Source organism: Genypterus blacodes, unplaced genomic scaffold, assembly GCF_046128005.1.
Source record: "Genypterus blacodes isolate CSIRO-AG114 ecotype Tasmania unplaced genomic scaffold, CSIRO-AGI_Gbla_v1 ptg000498l_1, whole genome shotgun sequence".
In the NCBI taxonomy this organism is placed as follows: domain Eukaryota; kingdom Metazoa; phylum Chordata; class Actinopteri; order Ophidiiformes; family Ophidiidae; genus Genypterus; species Genypterus blacodes.
The window spans coordinates 25,001-52,500 of record NW_027467257.1 but is presented as its reverse complement, the minus strand read 5'-3'; the positions used below and the strand labels follow the sequence as shown (position 1 = coordinate 52,500).

General features: G+C 48.9%; 4 protein-coding genes across 8 annotated transcripts; 2 read left to right on the top strand and 2 right to left on the bottom strand.

The window, feature by feature from the left end:
• Positions 1-1,225: 1,225 nt before the first annotated feature.
• nt5m (5',3'-nucleotidase, mitochondrial) lies at positions 1,226-4,518 on the bottom strand. Its single transcript, XM_076140028.1, has 5 exons — positions 3,833-4,518; positions 3,483-3,583; positions 2,636-2,696; positions 2,415-2,529; positions 1,226-1,696 (listed from the first exon to the last, which is right to left on the bottom strand). Exons 1-5 carry the CDS (start codon positions 4,097-4,099, stop codon positions 1,551-1,553), a joined length of 690 nt encoding a protein of 229 aa, XP_075996143.1. The 5' UTR covers positions 4,100-4,518; the 3' UTR covers positions 1,226-1,550.
• Positions 4,519-5,300: 782 nt separating this feature from the next.
• cops3 (COP9 signalosome subunit 3) lies at positions 5,301-10,716 on the top strand. The gene is made up of 12 exons (XM_076140021.1): positions 5,301-5,484; positions 6,688-6,817; positions 6,965-7,077; positions 7,313-7,362; positions 7,772-7,864; positions 8,043-8,222; positions 8,436-8,576; positions 9,100-9,273; positions 9,566-9,652; positions 9,795-9,908; positions 10,019-10,099; positions 10,227-10,716. Exons 1-12 carry the CDS (start codon positions 5,430-5,432, stop codon positions 10,278-10,280), a joined length of 1,272 nt encoding a protein of 423 aa, XP_075996136.1. The 5' UTR covers positions 5,301-5,429; the 3' UTR covers positions 10,281-10,716.
• Positions 10,717-11,772: 1,056 nt separating this feature from the next.
• Positions 11,773-19,556, top strand: usp22 (ubiquitin specific peptidase 22). The gene is made up of 13 exons (XM_076140020.1): positions 11,773-12,233; positions 14,092-14,224; positions 15,509-15,622; positions 15,720-15,821; positions 16,079-16,245; positions 16,353-16,500; positions 16,729-16,831; positions 17,164-17,322; positions 17,463-17,589; positions 17,771-17,862; positions 18,089-18,151; positions 18,263-18,412; positions 18,517-19,556. Exons 1-13 carry the CDS (start codon positions 12,114-12,116, stop codon positions 18,557-18,559), a joined length of 1,521 nt encoding a protein of 506 aa, XP_075996135.1. The 5' UTR covers positions 11,773-12,113; the 3' UTR covers positions 18,560-19,556.
• Positions 19,557-20,478: 922 nt separating this feature from the next.
• Positions 20,479-25,561, bottom strand: tnfrsf13b (TNF receptor superfamily member 13B). Of its 5 annotated transcripts, none has more exons than XM_076140022.1 (6): positions 25,353-25,560; positions 24,317-24,505; positions 24,026-24,142; positions 22,957-23,073; positions 21,368-21,661; positions 20,479-21,075 (listed from the first exon to the last, which is right to left on the bottom strand). In XM_076140022.1, the coding sequence occupies exons 2-6, from the start codon at positions 24,411-24,413 to the stop codon at positions 20,792-20,794; spliced, it is 909 nt and encodes a 302-aa protein (XP_075996137.1). In that variant the 5' UTR covers positions 24,414-24,505; positions 25,353-25,560; the 3' UTR covers positions 20,479-20,791. The 5 variants fall into 5 exon arrangements, with proteins under 5 accessions (XP_075996137.1, XP_075996138.1, XP_075996140.1 ...); XM_076140023.1 differs by having other exon boundaries at positions 24,317-24,502; XM_076140025.1 differs by lacking the exon at positions 22,957-23,073.
• Between the last annotated feature and the right edge of the window lie 1,939 nt (positions 25,562-27,500).

Sequence of the window (27,500 nt, the reverse complement as noted above, 5' to 3'; positions counted from 1 at the left end):
AGCAAAAATGACACACAAGTAGGAGTGTGTGTGGATGTGGGTTTGACTGCAGAGCCGCAGTGTGTGTGTGTGTGTGTGTGTGTGTGTTCTGTGCTGAGCCCTTGTTATGAGTGGCAGTGAGTCACTGCCATGTTTCCGACTGACATGCAAACACAGCGTGGCACATGGACACACACATGGACACACACGCTGCGCCTGTGTGTGCTCCCTGTGTTATTGTACATTATATTACTATAAGGCGTGTCTGTTTGTTCAGCTGAATATTCTGTACACACTACACACAGACACACACACACTCACAGGTTCTTCTTTTTTATTGACCAATACGATACAGCGTGGAAACGTCACACAGACAGAAGTGATCCATCAATCACAGCATCCAGCCATGGATCAATCAGCTCTGATCAGGCTCCAAACAAACAAAGATCAACCTAATCAATCAATACGATGGTCTCCTCTGGTGTGTGTGACGTAAAGACCGTTACAGCAAATATGACAGGAAACAACCACACAGTCAAATATGAGGTATTCAATGAGTGCTGACTGGCAGTGGAAATGCATTTAAACAAACCACAGAAGAAGAATGGAACAGAAACTATTCATTTGCCTTATTCAGCCAAAAATGGCATATTTCTCCTTTTATAACAGAAATCTATCAAATCAAAAATCACCATTAACTCAGATTCTTCTTCTGTCAGTTTGAACATCAGAATATTCAGGATTACTCAGAGAAGAGAGGTGTGTGTGTGTGTGTGTGTGCGTGCATGTGTGTGCGTGTGTCTTTTCGTATTTTGTCATTGATGAATAAATTAAGAAACCTTTACGGCTCTTGGACGTGATTGCATTGGTGAGGAAGGACGGAGTTAGGAGGGAGCAAGGAGGGACGGAGGAAGAACAGAGGGAGGAGGGAGGAAGGACGCAGGGCGGCGGGCCTGGAGTGTCTGACTCGGGACATGAGGTTACATCATCACAGCTGAGGTTGAATTTGACACAGTTGACTTGTGACTCGAGCACCAAACTTGAGCGTAAGCGAGCTCATATGTAAATAAGATCAGAGCTGGCTGTGGCTCTGCTTCATCGCCTCTGTGCTTCATCGCCTCTCTGCTTCTGTCAATAAGAGTTATTGCACATTAACGGTGTGATGAAAACCCTAAGAAAAAGTGGAGTTTCCTCTGTAAACAGTTTGTACTTCAGTCTGCAGCACTGTGGTTGTTTTAGTGAGTAAATGTACAGAATGATGATGAGAACATGTAACACACTGTGACGGCTTCAGGCTTCAGGCTTCAGGCTTCAGGCTTGCTGTCCTGCAGCGCCCCCCAGTGGTCAAACAGGTGAACCTCCTTTCAGAAACATCTACCGTCAATCGGAAGTTGTGTTTAACGTTTCTTAAATGCAATTAATGACGCCGACCGTTTCCTCCCAAGCCTCAGCTCCCGGCGCTGCAGTGACCCCAGTGACCCCAGTGACCCCTGTGACCCGTCTGACCTCCACCCTTCCAGCCGGCGGGGGGTTGGCTGGAGCAGCTGTGACTGGTGGGTAAGGGGACAGGGTCACTGTCTCTTGCTGTCCAGGACGGCCCTCCAGTCGTCGGCCCAGGACAGCAGGCGTCTGTGGGAGGAGCCTGTGGGGAGCTGGAGGTGCCTGTTGTGGCAGGTGGTGAACAGGATGTGCTCCCACGTCGGCTTGGGCTCCACGCCTGGGCACACAGGTTAAGGTACAAACATTATGACATTATGTAAGGCGCACACACAAATGCACACACACGCACACTCTGACGGCGTTGCCTCACACTTCCCACAGTCTGCCAGCTGTTTTGTAAGGTTCAATCAAACATTTACGCAAATAATAACACCTACATGTCGTATCACTGAAGGTCTTCACGCGTCTCTGCCTCTCTGTTATACGTAACCACACACACACACACACACGCCTTTTAACCCTTTGAGGTCTGCTTGGAGTCAACCTGCGTCAGTCTTCAGCTCATTCTGTCACTCGCAGTGGCGCACAAATGTAATCCAGTTTGTCTCCCTGCAGTATGTAGTATGTTTACCAAACACACCTGAGGTCTCACTCCAGGGCCAGGACTGAGATCCACTGGATTAAAGGAGATAAACTCAGAATTTTTAAATGTATTTGTGGAAGAAGGCACCCAAGGGTGCTGCTAAATTTACTCTGAAGGATCAGTCTGCTGGATCACAACAGTGTTTGTCCTCCATCCTAAACGTTCCAAGCACCACAGCGCCCCCTGGTGCCTTTAGAAGCAAACTGCGTCTGCCTCCCAAAGCTCCCCAGTCTGTCCAGGTTTCATTTGAACCAAATCAAACTCATTTCAGAGCAGTAAACGTCACCATGGCAGCAGACGACCCCCTAAAACCCCGAGTGTGAGGACATGGTGCCCTGTGCTCTGTCCTCACCCAGGATGTCCGGCTTGTCGTCTATGAGGAGGTTGCCGGAGATCACCGTCTTGTCTCTGGTCAGGATGACTCGCTCCAGAAAACTATGGCCCAGATGTTTCTCCACCCAAGCACTCTGCAGGGAGGAAACACACACACACACACACACACACAGACGAATGTATGAAGGAGACAGTGATGGGTTGCAGAGCGATCAGAGTGTGTTGTGCGGCTGCTCGTACCTTCTCATACAGGCAGTATTGGTACTTGTTTATAGGACTGGTGCAGAGGAAGACATCTGTGCTGAAAGAGAAGAGCAGCAAACATCAGAGAGGAAACACAAACATCCACTCATCATCTTCACCTTCAGTCAGCAGGTGGGGTTAAACTCACAGAGACTGAAGAGTTCCCTGAAGCGTTTTCATTTGATTGACTTACATTTGTTTTTCTATATTAGTTCTATTCTAATTCTAATCATGATGTCAGGTGTGATTGTAACGCGGACGTTGTGAAAACAGAACGGTGGAAATCAAACATATGATCCCAGCATATGGTCGTGTCCCTCAACACATCCACACACACACACACACACACACACACACACACACACTGGAGGAGGAAACACAAACATGCCGTTTCATAACCAGCAGGGTTATTTATAGACCTTCTTCCACTCTGCTGCCACTCCTGAGAATGTCGGGGGAAATGGAAATCACAGCCTCTTGTGTTGACCGATTGCTTATCGCCGGACACAAAGAGCTGCGGTGGACAAAAGCACATGGAGCCTCTCTGTCTACAACACCGCCGATCCCACTGGGGAGCATCCAGTCAAGTCAACTGGGCGTTGAACAGAGAGTCTCCACTCTCAGCCGCCTTCATGCTCAGTTTGACTGACAGACTTTTTTAAATGTGATGTGTGTGTTTCTGTGTGTCTAAGAGAGAGAGCTGGAGTCACAATGACTCTTTTTTTGGGGGGGAATATGAGCTGTAACCGTCCTCTGTGTGTGTGTGTGTGTGTGTGTGTGTGTGTGTGTGTGTGTGTGTGTTCACAGTGAATGGAGTCTTGAGGTGTGTGTGAGTGAGGCCTACTTGTCCATCGCAGCCATCTCTTTCACCGCCTCCACTGCTCCAGGCAGAGGCTCCAGCTCCAGAAAGAAGCCCTTGGACTCCCAGATACTGATGGCTTTCTCCTGCAGTCAAAACACACACACACACACACACACACACACACACACAGCTACTATCAACAGTGTGTCCACGTGAGTGTGTGTACTTACAACAAACACTTCCCTCGGGATAATAAACGTTCATCTTATCTCATCTTACTTACTGAACTTTGCACTTATGATGTTTTTTAAAGGAGATTTACATCCAACAGGCTTACATGTATATTAATAAAGATCAACCTAAAGTTCCCCCGACCCCAGCTTGAGACTCACACACAGGCCGCTCCTCAGCGCTCCGTACTGCGCGGACACCCAGAAGCCTCTCCGGTCCTGCAGGCTGATGAAGGGCTCGTCCGGGTACCGCGCCCGGTACTTCTCAAGAAAGCCGCCCTCAAAGTCCGCCAGCACGCCGTCCATGTCCACCAACACCCGCAGCCTCATCCCGGACGCGGAAGAGGATGACATGTCGGCCCTGCTCCTTGGATCACGGTGCAGGCAGGTCCTCCCCCGGAACAGGCGGCAGGCTCTCCACGCACACATCAGAGTCCCGTCCCGGCTGAGCGCTCGCTGCTGTCCGCTGAAATTCCTCCGAAATGCTCGGGACACCCGCGGGTAAAGTCGGCATGGAGAGTAGAAAAGTGTCCCAACCTGTGCGGCGATGAACCCGCAGGGTGTTTACGGTTGCACTGAGAGTTTTCAGTTATTCGTGTTTTGCACAAGTTTATCGTTTCTGAGCTAGCTTAACTTAATCTCTCAGCTAGCTGCAGAGGCTAACAGGTCAGCCAAGGCACAGAGGGGCGGGCAGGGAGCCGTGTGTCGTGTGTCAGTGTTTATTAAGACGTTCTGCGGCTATCAGCGGTCTGTTTGACCCTGCAGCATGAGGGACAGAGGCTGTGAGGACTCGGGACAGCCCAGGACAGCCAGGGACAGCTGGGGGGGTTCCGCTCTGCTCTGCAGCAAAACACGGCAGTCGGAACAAACTGTACTGTGCCAGGCGCAGCAAAGCTCGTGTATGGACGAGATGACTCCCTGCTACTTACTTCCGTGTGTGCAACACATTACCGCTGTCTTAATATTTATCACTTTACGAGCTACTTGTTGTAACGTGTGTGTGCTGATACATTTGTTTATGTTCTAGTTAGTACATTAATACAACTACGCCCTCATTTTTACTGCGATCACTTATTTCTGTGCAGGTAAACAAGATGACTCACTGCTGTTTACTTCCGTGTGTTCAATGTGTAACCACCGCCTTCCTGTGTGCACTTTACGAGCTAATAGTAGGTAGAAATGTTTACATACCTGCTAAATTGTAAAACACAATTGTATTTTTTATCTTATTTACGAAATAAGTGAATTTCCTCTGGTATCAATACACTCTGTCATTATATTGTCTTATTGGTTGCACTTTATCAGCCAGTAGCAGTATTAATATAAAAAACCTATGGATACTAAAACTTTTATATTTATTGCATCCCATATTGTTTTGTTCGTAAATGTTTTCAACGTGTACATATGACATCATTGCTGTATATCTGTTGGATGACATCACATTGTCAGTTTGATTACATCATTGTCGCTTCTATAAGTAGCTTTCAACGCCACCCTATGTTGTTTATGTATATGTTTAAGACATGTTAAATAAAGTTCTTGTTTGAGAGGAAAAAAACCCCACAGTTTAGCGTGTGTCTGGCCCTTTAAGAATCCAACCGTCTTTCGCTAAATCTCGTTGCAGTCCGTTCCCATTGATCTCGCGATACTTTCACCTCTGTGGCGGCTGTGTGGCCCCCTGTCTCAGTCCGGACGGAGTTGTTGCTGACGTTTGAATGAAAAACAGTGCGAATTACCTCCACTTTGGACCCAGGAAATAATGGCTTCAGCCTTGGAGCAGTTTGTGAACAATGTGCGGCAGCTCTCCGCTCAAGGTACGCGCGCGAAACTCATTTGAGTGTGAACTATTAGCTACTTAGCTAGGGTATGCTAACCAATGCCTTGCCGATAGCTAAACTGACCAGAGCCTTCTTTTTGCTTTATCATGTAAACACACCGCTGAAACGACTTTACGGGACAGCGAGGCCGCTCTAAAGTCTCCCGGGGTGGCGCGTTAGTACACACGGACACTTAGGGAAACACTGGGCTTGTTATCAGATGAAGCAATATGACTAAATCATACTTTTTGTTTTTGATGTAGAAAATAATTTCTGAGGACTGCCTCCCGGTAGTCCCGCCCTACCTGCACGTGATTGGCTGGCGCCCTAAATGGGGGCAGATAATTGGTTGAATGTCGCGTCTGTCAGCCTCGCATGCAGTTCCTCCTTTGCAGGCCTTCATAGGACACTTGACCGGCCGCTTTATTTCACCACTGGTTACACGCTGCACGACTGTTAGAAACTATTTTTCAAACGAGTCAAATCGCAAATGTAAATGTCAGTTTGTGGCTTTTGTTCGGAAGAGCTTTGTGGTTAAATCACTCATTCAACCACCTAAACAATGAAGTTCATGTCTGAGCTGAGTGGAGCATTTGTTGCACTCGTTTCTTTTGGTTTGTGTTCCAGGAGACTAACCTGATCAGTCACATGTTGGTGCATGGGTCTCTCTTATGGTCCGCAGCAGCTAATAAGCTTATGTTTGTACCAACTTTACGAAGCGACATCCACTCTTCATGAAACAGAAAAGAAGAGGCCCTGCATAATATATATTAGTACACTAGGATTAATGATGCTACAGATATCTCAGACTGTCTCAATTCAATGCAGATGTATTAGATTTATTCTGGTCCATATATTATAATGGTAAAGTCCTATCGCTGGTGTTGATGTGCATTACCATAGCTACCAGGTCTCTGGTCAGCTGTTGAAACAAACTAGAATATCATCTACAGAAGCTGAGATGAAGAGGGTCCGCTTATTGTCTAAATATGTATAAAAAATGTCATATCTCTTACAAATCAAACTATGCTGTGTGTCTTTTATGTTTTTCAAATATGGCCATCAGACAAAAGTAAATATTGAAAAGTTAATTATAAAGTCATGGAGATTCCTTGTTAACAATCTGTGTGAACCCCGACGTAAGATGCTCCAACCTTCTCACCTATTTGCTCTCCTGCTCATGACCCATGCCTCCTCCAGGCCAGATGACTCAGCTGTGTGAGCTGATCAACAAGAGTGGGGAGCTGCTGGCCAAAAATCTGTCCCACCTGGACACGGTGCTGGGGGCCTTGGACATCCAGGAGCACTCCCTAGGCGTGCTGGCTGTGCTGTAAGTAGCCCTCTTGGACTCTACGGTGGGCCGGCGCCCCAGTTTGAGCCACGGGCAGCAACACAACTGAGGCTGCCTTGGTTTTATCTTTAAAGTCTTTATCTCCCACTTTCTTAGTTTTAACTGAATCTTGTTGTGTTCCTCCAGATTTGTGAAGTTCTCCATGCCAAACATCCCTGACTTTGAGACGCTCTTCTCCCAAGTCCAGCTCTTCATCAGTACCTGTAACGGGGAACACATTAGATATGCAACAGACACTTGTAAGTCAGAAAAGAACCCACAGATTGTTTTAATATTCTTTATTTTCCAGTGAGTATTTGTCAAATATCCACTGTTCTATTATTAGTTTGGTTGTTTTATATACATTATGTACATCGTACCAAATTATGTGTATTGTGTAGGTAACCTGTGGCCTATAATTGAGTCAACCAAGCTCACAAGCAAACAACCAATCAATTAATTAACCCTGTCCACCCCATCTGTTTCCTGTTGCAGTTGCTGGTCTCTGCCACCAGCTGACAAATGCCCTCGTCGAGCGGAAACAGGTAAGAAGACGTGGGATCGCTCTTTGAGATGTTGTTACGAAACACCTGACTGATGGTGCCAAGAGGAAAGGGATTGCAAATTGCATGAGTTGCTTATCTGGAGGCGGTTGCTCTTCCTCTTCTTGTCGTGTGACATTATTTGTAGATAAGTGCTGTCGGTCCCTTTAAACCAAGACGTGCTCTGGTCTCGATTTGAATGTGTTATTGCTTTGTAAAATGTGTGTGTGTGTGTGTGTGTGTGTGTGTGTGTGTGTGTGTGTGTGTGTGTGTGTGTGTGTGTGTGTGTGTGTGTGTGTGTGTGTGTGTGTGTGTGTGTGTGTGTGTGTGTGTGTGTGTGTGTGTGTGTGTGTGTGTGTGTGTGTGTGTGTGTTGAATCGGTCTGACTTTCTCCTTCTTCCTTCTTTCACAGCCATTGAGGGGTGTGGTCGTCCTTAAACAGGCAATAGACAAAATGCAGATGAACACAAACCAGCTTACCTCAGTTCATGCAGACCTGTGTCAGGTGAGTGTGTGTGTGTGTGTGAACCTCATGAACAATTAGTTAACAGAATGTAATGATGTCCTGGGTGAACTTGGTCACTTCTGTTTGTTTTTGTCCGTCTGCGCTCTGTGGCAGCGCAGGTGGCCGACTTGACTTCATCTCCACCCTCAAACATTCTCACCTCCTTGTCTTTGTGTAGCTGTGCTTGTTAGCAAAGTGCTTCAAGCCCGCCCTGCCCTTCCTGGAGATGGACATGATGGACATCTGTAAGGAGAACGGAGCCTACGACGCAAAGCACTTTTTATGTTACTACTACTACGGTGGCATGATCTACACGGGCCTCAAAAACTTTGAAAGAGCACTGTATTTTTATGAACAGGTACGGCCCTCATTTACACACCTAACACCCCCAGGGACTGCTTTATAATGGGACTGTTTAGTTTAGTTTAGTTACTGTTTAGTTTTGCCTGTTTAGCGTTTGGGCTAAAAGGAGCCTTGTGTTGTGTTGTGTTTGCATGACTAGAAGCTGAAAGGGTTAAACCCTAATGTAGTTTTGTGGATGTGATATATGATTGCGTCTCTCCCCTGCCAGGCAATAACCACTCCAGCCATGGCAGTGAGCCACATCATGTTGGAAGCCTATAAGAAGTACATCCTGGTGTCGCTCATTCTCCACGGCAAAGTGCAGCAGCTGCCCAAATACACCTCACAGATAGTAGCGAGGTTCATCAAGGTACGAAGGGAGGGAGGGAGGGATAGAGGGAAGGAGGGAGGGAGGGAGTGAGGGAGGTATGGATAGAGGGAGGGATGGGTTGTGGGCTGAATGTTTGGCTTATGTAACCCGGGGTTGGGCTGACGCATATAATCAGACGGGTGAAATTGGCTGCTAGACTTCCTCAGTTTGTGGTTACATAATGCTGGAGCACAACACAAAGGCCAGATCCTATTTGTAGCCTTCAGTTTGGATGTTTGGGGAAGATTCACAACACGAGGACGGATTTAACGCGTCCGTAATCGGGAGTCTCTCTCTCTCTCTCTCTCTCTCTCTCTCTCTCTCTCTCTCTCTCTTACTCTCTCTATCTCTGTCTATCTTTCTCTCTCTCTCCCATCTCTTTTCTTCTTTGTCTCTCTCCTCCAGTTTGCAGTGGCTCAGCTCTGTCACAAACGATCGGACTTGCTGCTCGCGTACTCGCTGTAAACTTCAGCGACAGCTTTGGCCGTAAATAATCCTTCCCTCTTTCCTGTTTTCCTCTCAGCCCCTGAGCAACGCGTATCACGAGCTCGCTCAGGTCTACACCACCAACAACCCCGCCGAGCTGCGCAGCCTGGTCAACAAACACAGCGAGACCTTCACACGGGACAACAACACAGGCCTGGTCAAGCAGTGCCTCTCCTCCCTCTACAAGAAGAACATCCAGAGGCTAACCAAGGTTGGTGTGGAAGTGACGCCCATCGGTGTGTGATGCAGTATGTTCATAGAGAGTTTGTAGGGGAGGAGGGGGTGCTTGTGGTCAGCTTGTTTACTTACTTTAAACAGACGTCGTTTCTGTACAAAAATCTGATAGTCACTGATAATCTGTCACCTTGAGAGACGATGGGTCTCGATTACAAAAGTGCCTTTAGTTTACAGTGTCTCATTACCAGAGTAGCCACACCGTTACATCACGGTCACAGCAGGTCACAGCCTCTCCTGACCTCTGTCTCTGTCTCTGTGTCGTGCAGACCTTCCTGACGTTGTCCTTGCAAGACATGGCCAGTCGAGTGCAGCTGTCAGGACCCCAGGAAGCAGAGAAATACGTCTTACACATGGTGAGTTTGGCCACAAGAAACCCTGCATGAAACACACACACACACACACACACGCTTACAGGCCGTTTTTCACAAATGGCAAATGACTATTGATCGGCCCTCACATGAGTCTGAAGGTTCTGTGTTGTATCTTCCCTTTCAGATTGAGGACGGTGAGATCTACGCTAGCATTAACCAAAAGGATGGCATGGTCTGTTTCCACGACAACCCTGAAAAATACAACAACCCAGCAATGCTCCACAAAATTGACCAAGAGGTGAGCGAGGGGGTGGAGCTTCTCTTTTTCTTTTTCACTTTGCCTGAGTCTCTCCAGTTCTTAACAGAGCGCTGGTGGTGTTGTTGTTGTTGTTGTTGTTCCTCCCTCAGATGCTTAAATGTATAGAGCTGGATGAAAAACTAAAGTCTATGGATCAAGAAATCACAGTAAACCCACAATTTGTGCAGAAGGTGAGGAATCAGACCCTTAACATTCCAGAAAAACCCGATGACGTAATGTAGAATGTTTAAAGGTGGCGCCCGCTTGTTGTGTACGGAGGCGACGGCTGCACTTACTGGTTGCTGGGCTGTCTTTCAGAGTATGGGATCACAGGAGGATGACGTCGGTAGCAAAACGTCAAGTTATTCCTGAGGGGCCTCGGAGGGGAGAGAACGCTGCCGCCGCCACCCAACTCCGTTCTTCCCGGGATGAGTTGGCTTTTTTTAAGAGGAAAACAAACATTCTATTGCATAAAGGACATTGGTCAAGGAAAATCTAAATGTGTGGAATGACGAATTTGGTTCTTCTTTTCTTCCCAGTGTCTTATGGACAAAAGCAAAAGATCCTAACAGAAAAGAAAAAAAGATTACAATTTTGTCAGTGTTTTATTTATCAATGTTCAGGTTGGAGCGCCACTGCTACGTTAACAGAAACCACAATAATAAAAACTGGACTTATTTGTTCTAAAATATGTGTGAATAATCTCACTGTTTGTTTAGGTTCTGCTGCATGATGGCCTTAAACAGAGGGCGTTACCATGAGGTAATCCCTCTATGGCTGACCAGGAATAAATCTGATATATATTCTACATTTGTAAAGACTGCAATGATCGTTTCCCTCTCACTCCCTTTTCGTTAGAATGTAGATATCATCAAATATCTGTACACACAGACAGACAGACTCCACCAAACTCAGCCCAATGATGCAACAGAGCATCAGGGCCACTGTGGGAAAACACGCTTAAGAGATTTAGAGAATAAAGTCAGAATATTTTGAGAAAAACTTCTGAATGTTAACAGAATGAAGCAGTAATATTTCCTGACGAATTTTGAAATGTTCCAATATAAAGTCATAGTATCTCGAGAGACGTGTCGACATGTTATTAGAATAAATAAGAATGTCAGCAAATAAAGTTGTCGCGCATGAGATTTCAAAGAAAACATAATCTGGTATCATTCAGGACGCTGACACTAAAATATGACTTCATCAGAGATTCCTCATCCTTAACGATCACAAAGGCTGACAGACAAATGCACGTTTTAGAAATCATTTGACCTATTTTCCTCAAAATATTGCGACTTCATATTCATGACTTTCTTCTAATGTTGTGACTTTATTCTCGCAGTGTCTTGTTTTTGTTATTTCCCCTGGCTGGCCCTCTTCCTCCCTCTGTCACAGGATGGAAGCTCACAATCTGGTGCACTGTTATTTTTTGGTTTTAGGTTGGATCCACTAGAGGTCGCTAGAGCACTGCACAGAAGTGGTTTGACAGCTTGTTATTACAAGTGGCGAAGTCAACAGATGAAACCAAACTGTCATGTTATTTGGGAGCTATGCGGTTGTGGATCTGTTATAATAAATTGTTTATGAATATAACTGATGATTCCATGCCTTTGTCAACAAAGAAATCGATTAATTTCCGATCTTGAATCTTGATTGATACACTCATAACCTCAACTACGCGGTGAGGCTGATCAACATCCTTCCACAGGCGGATGTAGCTTGCAGGAAAGCTCCACCAATCACGGCGCAGCAGGCGCTACGTAGAGGCAGGACTTTGGCCTTATATGGAAGTTGAAAGACGTCAGTCAAACGCAGCACTCGCTCCCCATTGGTCCGTCGGTATGAATGAGGTGGGTCTTGTCTGCTACTCACCATGTAAGCTATAGTTGAAATTCCAATGCTAAACGACATGTAGCCAAGCAGCTAACATGGAACTTAACACGCGCGGCGTCACTCCAGGATTAAATGCTTGGTAATGTTTTATTTTTATACAGGAATAATGTAAAGAACGTCTTAATGTTTCTCGCTGTGCGTATCTCCATTACGGCAACCTGGACATGTTGAGTTAGCCGCAACGCAGCAACTGGATAACGAACCTGGCAAGCTAGTGAGCCCGTCTGGACCGGGACCGGGTCTGGGTCTGGGTCTGCGCCGCGGGGACTGGAGCCAGAGAGGAAGCGACGACCGCATGTGGAGGCTGCCATGAGTCCCGCAGGCTGCCCGCATGTCAGCGGCTTCAAGGTGGACAACTGGAAACAGAACCTGCGCGTCATTTACCAGTGCTTCGTCTGGAGCGGCTCAGCCGAGACCAGGAAACGCAAGGTAACACTGTGTGTGTGTGTGTGTGTGTGTGTGTGTGTGTGTGAGAGAGAGAGAGAGTGTGAGTGATGGCACTGCGCCTGCCACGGTGATCTCTAAAAGCAATCGTGCAGACTTGGTGTTCGTGGGTTCTGAGCCCTGATACCACAATGAGAGCTGAGAGTGACTCAGCCTCACACTCAGCCTCACACACAGCCCCACATCCTGCAGCCTCTGATCCTCCTCGGTGCTGATGCAGACCTTTTGCGTTCCAGCCCCCAGAGCCTGTTGTGTTATTACAGTGTCACAGTGTGTTCCTCCCTGGATGGAGCTCAACCTGAAACCCCTCAGTAACTCTATGAGACTAACTGATCCTCCTTAGTGCAGGTAACAACAGAAACGATGACCTCATCCATCACCGCCTCTCTGACACTTCTACATGAACTGATCCTTATCATCCTGGACCTCTGGCTCTAAGGCAGTTTGATTGGCGTGTCAGGTGACATGGCCTCTGAGCTCCACACAGGTTGTTGGTTCATGTGTGGCTCCGTGTGTAGGCCTGAGAAGAATCCTGTTTATTGTGTAGGACCACATGATGTGTGGGTGTGTTGCTCTGGCAGGGAGAATAACTAAGTGTGTGTGTGTGTGTGCTTGCATGCATGCAGAGCTCATGCATGACTCGGCGCCAACAGCGTGTCCCGGGGCATTTGCATGGGATCAGTGGAAGCTGGTAATCCAGCAGGCATGGCCATTGAAATCAGCAGTGTGCATATTTGCGAGGTCTTCTCAGCAGTAATTGCCTGGTCCCTTGTCCCCCCTGTCTCCTCCCTCCCTCCCTCCCTCCCTCCCTCCTTCCCCACGCCTCATGCCAGATGCTGTGGCGGCTGTTCGGGTGCACTTGGCGTCCCGGCTGCCTGTCCCCTCCCTGGAGCTCTGCGTCCCGGCTCAATTTCCCATTCAAATGTAATTGTGTCCATGGCGGCACCGGTCAGTTCAGTCCTGTTCCCTTTCCTCCAGAGCTCGCCCAGATCTAATATCAGATTGAGGTCCAATACGTGGGTGCAGAGTCCCCTGTGAGTGTGGCTCCAGCTCCAGCAGCGCCCCCTGTGGAGACGGGGAACCAGGGCCCTCTGGTTCTAACCTGTGTGTCACAATGATGAAGGCTTCTCAAGGTCGCTCTGGAGTCCTCCTCTGTGATGTGATCTGAAACACTGTTTAGATTCAAACTGATCCAAGACAGAATCAGGACAATATATTCAGGATCAACCAGGCCTCAGAACATAAAGGTGCAAAGAATCTAAATCTAAACTCCCTGCTCGTCTTCTGCTGTGACCTTTGGGGGGGGAAGCCTTCCTAAGAGTTCTTCTGAATTCTGTGAAGTAGAAACAGAAAGGAGAGAAGCTGCTGCATATTGATGCCTTTTCATAATTCATGTGATGCATGTAAGCTCTGAAGCATGAAAGGAGACATGTGACTGGAATAAGAATGAGGCTTTCTCTGTTACATACATGTAACACACATGTGACGTACATGTGCCAAACCAGCCTGGACCCTCAAATACTCACACAAACTCCACAATGAAGATGGAAAACCTCACCAAACTGTGGTGTGGACGCACGAGGAGATGCAAACCTCAAACCACTCCAGAAGTGTGTGTGTGTGTGTGTGTGTGTGTGTGTGTGTGTGTGTGTGTGTGGGTGTGTGTGTGGGTGTGTGTGTGTGTGTGTGTGACCCAGTTTCCTGACTGCAGAGCGAGTCGTTTGATTCTGGTGTGAAGCTGAATGACAGCGTGTGATCATACATGATTAATGCTGCTGCCTATACATCCTGTGTGAGAGTGGTGCGGTGATGTTGTGAGATCCATCTCCTCCCTCGCCCCCAGGCCAAGTCGTGTATCTGCCACATGTGCGGCGCCCACCTGAACAGACTCCACTCCTGCCTCTACTGCGTCTTCTTCGCCTGCTTTGCCAAGAAACACATCCACGAGCACGCCAAGAGCAAGAGGCACAACCTGGGTATGACACACACACACACACACACACACACACACACACCGTGCAATGGTTTTGCATCCCTAAACAAAGCAGGTTAATTACACAGCTGAGCGTCTAATGAAGATGCTGCTGAAAGCGCCGACAGTAAACAAACACAGCAGCCTGGAGGTCGTGTTTACACATCTGGAGCTGAAATAGACTCTATATAGGTTACAGAGGGGGAGGGAGAGGGGGCGACTCACTGAATCAAGCAGGACGATCGAGAGAGAGAGAGAGAGAGAGAGAGAGAGAGAGAGAGAGAGAGAGAGAGAGAGAGAGAGAGAGAGAGAGAGAGAGAGAGAGAGAGAGAGAGAGAGAGAGAGAGAGAGAGAGAGAGAGAGAGAGAGAGAGAGAGAGAGAGAGAGAGAGAGAGAGAGAGAGAGAGAGAGAGAGAGAGAGAGAGAGTGTGTGTGTGTATTTGTGTGTGTGTGTGTGTGTATTTGTGTGTGTGTGTGTGTGTGTATTCGTGTGTGTGTGTGTGTGTGTGTATTTGTGTGTGTGTGTGTGTGTGTGTATTCGTGTGTGTGTGTGTATTCGTGTGTGTGTGAGATTATGCAACCCAGTGCAACATCATTGCACTGGGTTGGGAGGCCTCTGGGGGTTCACCTGTGTGTTTGGCCTCATGTTAGTGACGCTATAGCATTAATGACCTCACTAATGAGTAGTGAGTGAGTGGTGTGTGTGTGTGTGTGCGTGTGTGTGTGTGTGTCAGAACAGAGCCGATCTCAGCAGACGTACGATGCGGTTATTAAGTCTTAACAAACCCCATGGAATAGCCCTCTTCCTCTGTCCTCCTCTTCCTCTTCTCTGTTTTTCTTTCCTCTCTCCACTCTTCTCCTTCTCCCCTCACAGCTCTTTGCTCTATTGTTCTATTGTTGGTCTCTCTCTCTCTCTCTCTCTCTCTCTCTCTCTCTCTCTCTCTCTCTCTCCTCATTCCTTCATCACTCTTCCACTCCTCTCCTCCGTCCTCCTGCCTTGCCTCCTTTCTTTTGGCATAGGACGACTGCTCTGCGTCGGCCGGGCCGGCGGGCCTGTTGTCATGGCAACAGCAAACAGGTAGCTGCAGGGTACAGGCAGAGCAGGTGTGGTGAGAAGAAGAAGAAGAAGCACTTTGCTCTGCTCTGTGTGTGTGTGTGTGTGTGTGTGTGTGTGTGTGTGTGTGTGTGTGTGTGTGTGTGTGTGTGTGTGTGTGTGTGTGTGTGTGTGTGTCTCATCCCTTTTCCTCACCTTTCTCTCTCTTTCTCTCCCCCCTCTCTCTCCCTCCAGCCATTGACCTGCTGTATGGGGGGATCTACTGCTTCATGTGCCAAGACTACATATATGACAAAGACATGGAACAGATCGCCAGAGAGGAACAGAGGAAAGCCTGGAAGATGCAAGGTAACACACACACACACACACACACACACACACACCAGTGGGGAACATCTTTATAATCTGGCGTGTGTGTGTGTGTGTGTGTGTGTGTGTGTGTCAGGTATAGGGGAGAAGTACTCGACATGGGAGCCGACCAAGAGGGAGCTGGAGCTGCTGCGTCACAACCCCAAGAGGAGGAGGATCACCTCCAACTGCACTATTGGTAACAAACACACACACACACACACACACACACACACACACACACACACACACACACACACACACACACACACACACACACAGGATAGAGTGAAGGAGGAAGCATTATCATCATCATCACACACACACATTAAAAAGTAGTAAAGCAGTACATCATCATCATCGGTCACATCAACACAACCAACAAACCTCTGTGTTTGTGTTTGTGTGTGTGTGTGTGTGTGTGTCACTCCTCCCCCCCCCCCCCCCCACCCTCAGGCCTGCGGGGGCTGATCAATCTGGGCAACACGTGCTTCATGAACTGCATCGTGCAGGCGCTCACACACACGCCGCTGCTGCGTGACTTCTTCCTGTCGGACCGACACAAATGTGAGATGCAGAGCAACTCCTGCCTGGTGTGTGAGATGTCCCAGCTGTTCCAGGAGGTAAGAGAGAGAGAGAGAGAGAGTCTGCTGCTCTCAGACTCACATCACGCTCAAGTCTCTCTCTCTCTCTCTCTGACTCTCTGTCTTCTCCCTCCCTCCTCTTCCAGTTCTACTCGGGTCATCGCTCGCCCCACATCCCGTTCCGTCTGCTCCACCTGGTGTGGACGCACGCCCGCCACCTGGCCGGCTACGAGCAGCAGGACGCCCACGAGTTCCTCATCGCCGCGCTGGACGTCCTGCACAGACACTGCAAAGGTCAGAGGTCACTCTCTCATTCTGATGAAGAGAGAAACACTGACAGATTAATGTGGAGACACTAAGTGTGTGTGTGTGTGTGTGTGTGTGTGTGTGTGTGTGTGTGTGTGTGTGTGTGTGTGTGTGTGTGTGTGTGTGTGTGTGTGTGTGTGTGTGTGTGTGTGTGTGTGTGTGTGTGTGTGTGTGTGTGTGTGTGTGTGTGTGTGTTCGCGTGTCACATGTACACAGACGACAACGGGAAGAAAGCCAACAACCCGAACCATTGTAACTGTATCATCGACCAAATCTTTACTGGAGGCCTGCAGTCTGATGTCACCTGTCAAGTCTGCCAGTAAGTGTGTGTGCGTATGTGGGTGTGTGTGATGTAAACACTTCCATCAGAAGTCAGCAGTGTGCATATCTCATGGCGTACCTCTGTAAAGTTGAACTCTCCTCCCACCTGGTGGTCAGAGTGGGTATGACACGTGTAAGGATAGAACAAAACTATAACTCAATATTAAAGTAATAACAACCTTGATAGCCGTTTTGCTGTCGGTTCCATTTAGCTGCCATGCTGCTGTAACCATGGTGATTCAATCCTCTGCTGCTCAGTTATGTTGAAGTGAAGAAGAAGAGGAGAGTGTGTGAAGCTTCACTCTAATCTGCGTCTCTGCTTCCCTCCAGTGGCGTGTCGACCACCATCGACCCGTTCTGGGACATCAGCCTGGACCTGCCCGGCTCCTCCACCCCCTTCTGGCCCCTCAGTCCGGGGGGAGACGGCTCGGCGCTGAACGGAGAGAGCCACGCCTCCGGGGCTACAACGCTCACAGACTGCCTGCGCCGGTACACACACACACACCAGGCCAAAGTACACACTGCTGTCATACACACTCATTAAACCAAACCACCTTATCTCCAGATTCACACACACACACATACACACACACACTTATAACACACATGCACACACTTCCTCTCTCCAGGTTCACCAGACCAGAGCATCTCGGCAGCAGTGCTAAGATCAAGTGTAGCGGTTGCCATAGTTACCAGGAGTCCACCAAGCAGCTGACCATGAAGAAGCTGCCCATCGTGGCCTGCTTTCACCTCAAGGTGTGTGTGTGTGTGTGTGTGTGTGTGTGTGTGTGTGTGTGTGTGTGTGTGTGTGTGTGTGTGTGTGTGTGTGTGTGTGTGTGTGTGTGTGTGTGTGTGTGTGTGTGTGTGTGTGTGTGTGTGTGTGTGTGATGTTTTTATTTGGTATAGACTTTGAGCTGTGTGTGTGTGTGTGGATCAGAGGTTCGAGCACTCGGCCAAACTGCGGAGGAAGATCACCACCTACGTTTCCTTCCCTCTGGAGCTGGACATGACGCCGTTCATGGCCTCCAGGTGAGACGACACACACTTCCACATCCTCCAAACCTTCCACTAGGGGGCAGTATGGCCTGTTACAAACTGAAGGAGAGCACTGCTGCTGTTCCTCCTGTCTTCATCCTGCACCGGCACATCTTCAGACCAAACTGTGAAGCCGTGTGTGTGTCTGTGTGTGTGTGTGTGTGTGTGTGTGTGTGTGTGTGTGTGTGTGTGTGTGTGTGTGTGTTTGTGTGTGTTTCAGTAAAGAGAGCAGGACCAATGGACAGTACCAGCAGAGCGTGGACCCCTTCAACAACGACAACAAGTACAGCAAACCTTCACACACACACACACACACACATGCACACACGCACACACACACACAGCTCCAGATGAGTGTTGACACTAAACCTCCTCCTCTCTCCTCATATTTCAGGTACAGTCTGTTTGCAGTGGTGAACCACCAGGGGACGCTAGAGAGCGGCCATTACACCACCTTCATCCGCCAACACAAGGACCAGTGGTTCAAATGCGATGACGCCATCATAACTAAGGCCTCCATCAAGGACGTCCTTGACAGTGAAGGGTGAGCGGCTCGCAAAGGGTTAATGTGCGTTTAACCTGCTGGCTCTCTTATCTGGGATGTGTCTCTCTGACCACATGTCGTGTTGTGTGTTTTGTGTCACACAGGTACCTTTTGTTTTACCACAAACAGTTCCTGGAGTACGAATAAGCTGCAGGAGCAAGAGAGGACGGAAAGGTCAAAGGTGAAGGAGTGTAGGAAACCACTCCTGCCTGAACTCTGAGTCACTCTGAGCAGCATCGTTCACTCTAACACATTAACTCCATCAGCTGTGAGGTCATAGAGGAAGAACACTCAAGGGGGAGGAGCTACAGACCAACCAGGATCAGCTGATGTTTCCTTTTCAGTTATTGCACAGAAAGAAAAAAAAAAGGGCAGAATTCTCCACATTGGCTTCCTCGCCCGGTTGGGTTCAGATCATAACTTTGCATTTTGTCTTTGTGGTCCCCAGAGGATGAACCCTGACCCTGACCGCTCTGACCTGTTGCTCCATACCGGGTCAAAGCCTCCACGTTAGTTTCCAACACTTCTGTGACACCAATCCTTAGTACCCTTCCATCGTGGACAGGATGTGACGTTCTGTGTGTTTCCTTATTTCGCTGGTACGAGTTTGTTCAGGTTGAGCAGCAGCATGTTGACAGGAAGCGGGTCTGTGTCCTGACAGAACCGCTGAACCCAGAGGAGCTCTTAGATGTAAATATGTTCACCGTTGCCTCAAAGTGTTTTCCTGTGATTCCGCTTCAGCGCTCGTGCGTCTCGTGGATCCACTTCCTGCGGGAGCTCCGTAACAGCGACGGGGATCTGCGGAGCCGCCGCCCTCTACTGGCCGCCGCTGAGCAACTCTGCCGAGGCTGCGTAGAGGTTAGGATTGAAACCGGCAACTTTGTGTCCCTGAGCACAGTTGCTTCACACACAGGGGGACGTCCTCTTATTATGCATTTCTTTGTTGTGAATGCAAATCTAAAGTAATCATGAGACAAACAAAGGTCGGCTCACATCCACGGCGGCGTTTCTTCCTCCTTTCTTCCACCACAGAGCAGAAAAACTCCCTCCTATATTTTTCTACATCCTGTAAAGATGAGAGCTCGTTAACTCTTCGTCCTCTCGCCTCCACGTTCAAACTCACGCTCGGTTTGTCGTCACTTTGTGCCGTTATTCATGAAAAAAAATAGATTATGATGAGGATGCTCGTCAAAATGTTGCCACGGTGACGGAGGGTTTGTCTGAACTCTGTGTCTGGCTTGGCGTTGCTATGGACACTAGACTTCTTTGCGGCGTCCGTCAGGCGGTGAGCTGGCAAATCGATGGAGTCGTTGCCGTGGCACCGGGGACACCTGCTGGTCTCTCGGGGGCCCCGCCCACAAAGCCTGACGGACAGCAGGGGGCCGCGCAGCCGCCAGCCACCCGACCAATCGGGTCATTCCAAATAGTGGGGGGCGGGGCTGCGATGTAACATACATGTTCTCCATGTTGAAGATACTGTACGTGCTCGTCATGCTGTTTCAGGTAAACAGCCAAAAATACACAACTGGTGAAACGTAAGTAAACGTGTGCGCGTACAGAGTGTGTGTGTGTGTGTGTGTGTGTGAGGGTGTGAGGTCAGAGGCCTGAAGCCTGAAGTGTTAACTGTCAGAACGCATGTTGATCTATTCAGTGTGTGTGTGTGTGTGTGTGTGTGTGTGTGTGTGTGTGTGTGTGTGTGTGTGTGTGTGTGTGTGTGTGTGTGTGTGTGTGTGTGTGTGTGTGTGTGTGCACGTGTACAGTGTGTGCCGGCGCCCAGCATCAGTGGGTTTGTGTCAAATGTGTGTTTGTGCGCGTAAACAAAAAGTGTGTGTATCTGTGTGTATGCACGTGTGTGTTGGCGTGCGTGTGTAGCGTGTGTTTGTGTACTGAATCAGTACTCGCACTCAGCATGCTGACTCAGCTGGGATGACAGCTGATGATGATGTAATGGTTTCTGTGTACACTTTGATTTGTTTCTGCTGGTCACACAAACACACAACTGCTGCAAGAACGTGACACAACATGAGAAGACTCACAAATAAAGAATAATCTATATCTGTACATCGCTCTGCTGCTGCTGCTTTATTGGTGATCAATCAGGAGGGGGGAGGGGCTTGGTCTGATTGGTCCCTGACAGACAGTCAGGCACACAGACACACACACACACACACACACACGCCTCCATCATGCCTCTTGTGTTTGTATGGTTTAATGATCAGCAACTTCTGTCACATGACTTCACACAGATCAGCAGGCCGACCTTACACACCTTCTTCTCTCTGGATGGATCCATCAGGACTTCGCCTCCAGGCGTCTGGATCCTCAGAGTAAAGAGACAGCTGGACGTGTTCTGGGGACAGATGTGTCTCATCCCAGTCGTCAGGCGCTCAGTGACCTCATCTCCCGGTTGCCTCCACCTGGACCTCCGTTCCGGAGCAGCAGCTCCTCCCGAATTCCTCCCACGCCGCCTTTCTGGACGAGCGCCGGCTGGTGGACGGCCTGCTGGTAGAAGGAGAACGCCGCCCCCTGCTGGCGGTCGTCGCCCGTACTGGGCGCTCTCAGCTCGGGGAAACATTGGACGCAGGCGCAGGTCTCAGTCGGGATGGAGTCTTCAGACAGCTCGCCATCAGCCGGGCGGAAGAGGCTCAGATTGGTGGGAGCACCTGTGGACAGGAGAGGACGGTGGGTGTGGACAGAAGAGGACGGTGGGTGTGGACAGGAGAGGACAGACAGTGAGGACAGGAGAGGACAGTGGGCATGGACAGAAGAGGACAGACAGTGAGGACAGGAGAGGACAGACAGTGAGGACAGGAGAGGACAGACAGCGTGGACAGGAGAGGACAGACAGCGAGGACAGGAGAGGACAGACAGCGTGGACAGGAGAGGACAGACAGTGAGGACAGACAGTGAGGACGGGAGAGGACAGACAGCGTGGACAGTGAGCGTCACACTCACCTCTGGAGCTCCGCCTCCACCCGCTGACCTCCTGGCTGGGCTGGACGGCCCCTCCCTCCCGGCCTCCCTCCTCCTCTTGGCGCTCCTGTTTGGCCGTCTTCATCCTGGCTGCCTTGATGAAGACGAGCAGGGCCAGAGACAGACTGGACAGCAGCAGCACCATGCTGAGGGCCAGCAGAGAGTAGAGCAGCACAGAGGGGTCCTCCAGAGCCGCCGGCACAGAGGGAGCAGCAACCACAGACACTGTAACCGGGAACAGCACCGGTGTGTGAGTGGACGAGACCGGCTGAGGAGCTGGAGGACAGAGGGGACGAGATGAGGACACGTCTATAAACACACACACACACACACACACACATAACACTCAACAGTTCACTCTGCAACCCAAAGCTGCTCCGGTTTGGAGTGTCTCTGTGTCTGTCTCTCTGTCTCTGTGTGTCTGTGTCTCTCTGTATCCCTCTGTCTCTCTGTCTCTGTGTGTCCCTCTCTCTGTCTCTCTCTCTCTTTCTGCCTCTGTGTCTCTCTGTCTCTTTCTGTCTCAGTGTCTCTCTGTCTCTCTGTCTTTCTGTCTCAGTGTCTCTCTGTCTCTCTCTCTTTCTGTCTCAGTGTCTCTCTGTCTCCCCCCTCTTTCTGTCTCTCTGTCTCTCTGTCTCCCTGTCTCTTTCCGCCTCTGTCTCTCTGTCTCTTTCTGTCTCAGTGTCTCTTTCTGTCTCTCTCTTTCTGTCTCTCTGTCTCACTGTCTCTCTGTCTCTTTCTGCCTCTGTCTTTCTGTCTCAGTGTCTCAGTGTCTCTCTGTCTCTTTCTGTCTCTGTCTCTCTCTTTCTGTCTCTCTGTCTCACTGTCTCTCTGTCTCTTTCTGCCTCTGTCTCTCTGTCTCTTTCTGTCTCTTTCTGTCTCAGTGTCTCTCTGTCTCTTTCTGTCTCAGTGTCTCAATGTCTCTCTGTCTCTGTCTCTTTCTGTCTCAGTGTCTCTCTGTCTCTGTCTCTTTCTGTCTCAGTGTCTCTCTGTCTCTTTCTGTCTCTTTCTGTCTCTTTCTGTCTCTCTGTCTCTGTCTCTTTCTGTCTCTTTCTGTCTCAGTGTCTCTCTGTCTCTGTCTCTTTCTGTCTCAGTGTCTCTCTGTCTCTTTCTGTCTCTTTCTGTCTCTTTCTGTCTCTCTGTCTCTGTCTCTTTCTGTCTCAGTGTCTCTCTGTCTCAGTGTCTCAGTGTCTCTCTGTCTCTGTCTCTTTCTGTCTCAGTGTCTCTCTGTCTCTTTCTGTCTCTTTCTGTCTCTTTCTGTCTCTCTGTCTCTGTCTCTTTCTGTCTCAGTGTCTCAGTGTCTCTCTGTCTCAGTGTCTCAGTGTCTCAGTGTCTCTCTGTCTCTGTCTCTTTCTGTCTCAGTGTCTCAGTGTCTCTCTGTCTCTCTGTCTCTGTGTCTCTGTCTCCAGACCAGCAGTGTCTGGCTCCTCTAAATGTTGAGGAACCACAGAGATCCTGATCACTCTCTTGTTTGGATGACATCGTATCTTAATATGAGATAATAAATGCCACCTGTGATTGTTTGGTTGCAGAGGGTACAGGTCAGGGGTCAGAGGTCAGAGGTCAGTACTCACTGGAGCAGAACTGGGAGCATTCAGCCGGGTGTGAACCACAGACACTGCTGCACCAGATACACGTCTTCAGCAGGTCGTCAAAGTAGTGACCGGGCCGAGCTCTACAGGTGGCAGCCTCTGAGACACACACACACACACACACACACACACACACACACACACACACACACACACACACACACACACACACACACACACACACACACACACACACATATAACACTCAACAGTTCACTCTGCAACCCAAACCTGTTCCGGTTTGGAGTGTCTCTGTGTCTGTCTCTCTGTCTCTGTGTGTCTCTCTCTCTGTCTCTCTCTCTCTTTCTGCCTCTGTGTCTCTCTGTCTCTCTGTCTCTCTGTCTCTTTCTGTCTCAGTGTCTCTCCGTCTCTCTGTCTCTTTCTGCCTCTGTCTCTCTGTCTCTGTGTCTCTCTGCCTCTCTTTCTTTCTGTCTCAGTGTCTCTCTGTCTCTTTCTGTCTCAGTGTCTCTCTGTCTCTCTCTCTCTCTCTCTCTCTCTCTGTCTCTCTGTCTCTGTCTCTTTCTGTCTCAGTGTCTCTCTGTCTCTCTGTCTCTGTCTCTTTCTGTCTCAGTGTCTCAGTGTCTCTCTGTCTCTTTCTGTCTCAGTGTCTCAGTGTCTCTCTGTCTCTGTCTCTTTCTGTCTCAGTGTCTCTCTGTCTCTTTCTGTCTCAGTGTCTCTCTGTCTCTTTCTGTCTCAGTGTCTCAGTGTCTCTCTGTCTCTGTCTCTTTCTGTCTCTGTCTCTTTCTGTCTCAGTGTCTCTCTGTCTCTGTCTCTTTCTGTCTCAGTGTCTCTCTGTCTCTTTCTGTCTCAGTGTCTCTCTGTCTCTTTCTGTCTCAGTGTCTCTCTGTCTCTTTCTGTCTCTCTGTCTCTGTGTCTCTGTCTCCAGACCAGCAGTGTCTGGCTCCTCTAAATGTTGAGGAACCACAGAGATCCTGATCACTCTCTTGTTTGGATGACATCGTATCTTAATATGAGATAATAAATGCCACCTGTGGGTGTTTGGTTGCAGAGGGTACAGGTCAGGGGTCAGGGGTCAGAGGTCAGTACTCACTGGAGCAGAACTGGGAGCATTCAGCCGGGTGTGAACCACAGACGCTGCTGCACCAGATACACGTCTTCAGCAGGCGGTCAAAGTAGTGACCTGGCCGAGCTCTACAGGTGGCAGCCTCTGAGACACACACACACACACACACACACACACACACACACACACACACACACACACACACACACACACACACACACACACACACACACACACACACACACACACACAGTTTGATTGATCATATCATTGTTACACACACTTTAACAGGCGGCTCCAAGGTGGCAGTGAACTCACCGCAGTAGTCGGAGCAGCTGCTGCGCACGTGTTTGTCCTGACATGCCAGCTGACAGGACACACACTCTGTAATCAAGCCACGGCAACGTCCCCCCATGGGCCTGGTGACCTCTGACCTCTGACTGAGCCACGGCACAGGACACAGCAGGTGAGTGAGCACAGACAGAGGGGAGGATGACACAACGCCTGCTGGATACACAGCAACATGAGCAACATGAGGCACAACAAGCCATGCTGTGTGTGTGTGTGTGTGTGTGTGTGTGTGTGTGTGTGTGTGTGTGTGTGTGTGTGTGTGTGTGTGTGTGTGTGTGTGTGTGTGTGTGTGTGTGTGTGTGTGTGTGTGTGTGTGAGAACAGTCATCTATTAAATTGGTAAAACCAAAAAGTAAATATAAATAATAAAATAGATGCAAATGATGATAATAAAATCATTTCTTCTAGTTGTCTTTGCTCCAGTGAGCACTGAGTCACTGAGCCGTCACACACACACACACTCAGCTGCTCTCACACACTCATCTCACAGCTCGAGTCACTCCCAGGTTGAGTGTGTTTGTCACACACCGCTAAGCAGCAATCTGTGTGTGTGTGTGTGTGTGTGTGTGTGTGTGTGTGTGTGTGTGTGTGTGTGTGTGTGTGTGTGTGTGTGTGTGTGTGTGTGTGTGTGAGAGAGTGTGAGAGAGTGTGAGAGAGAGAGAGAGATGCATCATGAGCCAAACACCCTAAACAAGCTCTTGATATATTTGTATATAATTCTTGATTCCTAATTTTCTACAAAGAAAAATGAAATTTTGGCGTCCGGGAATCTGAGAAGTTCAACATTCTGACAACAACAAAAGTTTAAACAAAATTTTTGTCTCAAAGGGAAAAGAAGAGAACGATCTTTATATTACTTGAAAAATATATAAATATAAATATTCAACAAATTGATTGATTGACTGTTTTATGATGGGAGAATGTTTCCCTTTTTACTGAAGCGTAAGAGAAAAACAAAAGAAATCACAACAATGACTGAAGAACAAAGACGAGAGTTCACTCACCTTCTGAGACCAAGATGTAGAAGAGGATGAAGCCTGTAGACGAAGATGAAGAGGAGGATGAAGCCTGCAGTCGACTGACAAACAGGCCTAAGCTTCACTGGCTTTGGTCTGAGCTCATCAGCAGGCTGGGACTCCCCCCAGGAGGAGGAGGAGGAGGAGGATCCACACACACACACACACACACACACACACACACACACACACACACACACACACACACACACACACACACACACACACACACACACACACACACAGGTCTTGTCATTATGTTTCTTCTCAGTTTGAGAAAATTGACGATGTGAAAATGAAAACATGAACTTAACCTGAATCTCATGAAACAAATGAGTTTATGAAAATGAAGGAACTTTTTAAACTCAATAATAACTCGTCAATCAAACAAATAGGACAAACTCCACCTTCTTACCAACTTTAAATGGAAAACACACGCGCACACACACACACACACCCACACACATCCACAGTGACTCATGTCCACAGCTGCTTCAGACAGAGGGACAGCGGCCCTACGGCTGCTCTGTGCCGCGCTGCAGGTGCTCCAGGTCACAGGAAGTGATGCGGTGAGCGGTGTTACTTTTGTCATCACCACAAACTCATTTCATCCAACCGTGTCGCCATTTCCGAAGACGCCGACTGTCAGCAGGACGCCGCCGCCGCTCTGTCTTTAAGTCCCCCTCTGGATCGACCCGTCCAAGGGGCCAACGGCGGGACGGGAGGGAGGGAGGGTAGTTACTGTCCTTACTCAGAGAGAGTGTTACACATGTGCGTTACATTACGATCATTAAGCAGACGCTTTTATCCAAAGCGACTTACATTACATTACCACCCTTCGCAGAGGGGGGAGCAATTGAGGGTTCGGTGCCTTGCTCAGGGGCACCTCGGCAGGGCCTCGAACCGGCAACCCTCCGGTTCCCAAGCGGACGCTCTACCCACTGAGCGGCAAACAGAGCAGAGAGCAGTGTGAGAGATGTGGAAAGGAAGCTCAGATGAGGCGATGAGTCAAATCACAGTGAAACCAGAGCTTTCACCTCCTCTGACCTCACCTGAATGCACACACACACACACACACACAGTTCAGTCTCACAGTTGCTCTTCATGCTTCTCAGTCGTCCTCCTGCTTCACTTCAGCACAGATTCACTTTAAACAGAATCTCCACTCTGTTTAGCTTTGAGTCTTATGAATATTCTTCCTTCTTCTGTGTTTCTTGTGCAGTATTTTGGTTTTGTGTGTGTTTGATCTCTGAGTACAACTTCTGACACGTTTATCATCCATTATAATACATCTCTACATCTCTGAAGCAGGTTTGGTGCTCAGTTACTATCAATCAAAGTGAGCTGCCTGTGTTCTTCTGTTTCTGTGGAGGAGGAAGACGTGGAGGAGGATGAAGATGAGTCTCACACCTCCACCCTGAGGGACGGTGACAGAAACCTGAGCACCCAGAATAACAGCAGGCAGCAGCTGGTAGGCAAATTCAGCCAAAGGACGACAGGAAGACGAAGCTCCAGCCAATCAGAGCGCAGGAAGGTGAGAGCCAATCAACTCTTCATCACTCTGCTGACATACATCTGTAGGTCTGTAGCATGAAGGTCTTCCTCTTCCTCTTCTCTTCCTCGAACCACAACTTTCCCAGGATCCTTCACTGCTCTGTCCCCTGTAGTATCTGACTGTGACCTGTAGATGGCGGCAGAATGCAATATTCTCTTAAAGCTGAGCTCAGAACCAGAATCAGGTTTATGTAGACGCACAGGGATCAAACACACATACAGCCTGTGTGTGTGTGTGTGTGTGTGTGTGTGTGTGTGTGGTGACCTCCCTCCTCTGTGAGTGTGAAGCCTCGGTGTGAGCCTGGTATCAGAGGGGGAAACTGGCAGAATGCTGCAGTGCCTTCAGTTTGACTTCTGAGTACTGAGGAACATTTGGTCCCTTTGGTCTCAGCGGGCTCACTGGAGGCCAGACTGAGGCTTAAAGGAGGACCTGGATCAATAGGTTCAGTGTGTGTGTGTGTGTGTGTGTGTGTGTGTGCGTGAGGCTGTGCTCGCTCCATTAAGGTGAAGTGAGAGCTCTTTTAGTGTTGATGCTGCTCTCATGGAGGCGTTTGGTCCGTTAGGCTGTTTAATGACTCTGAC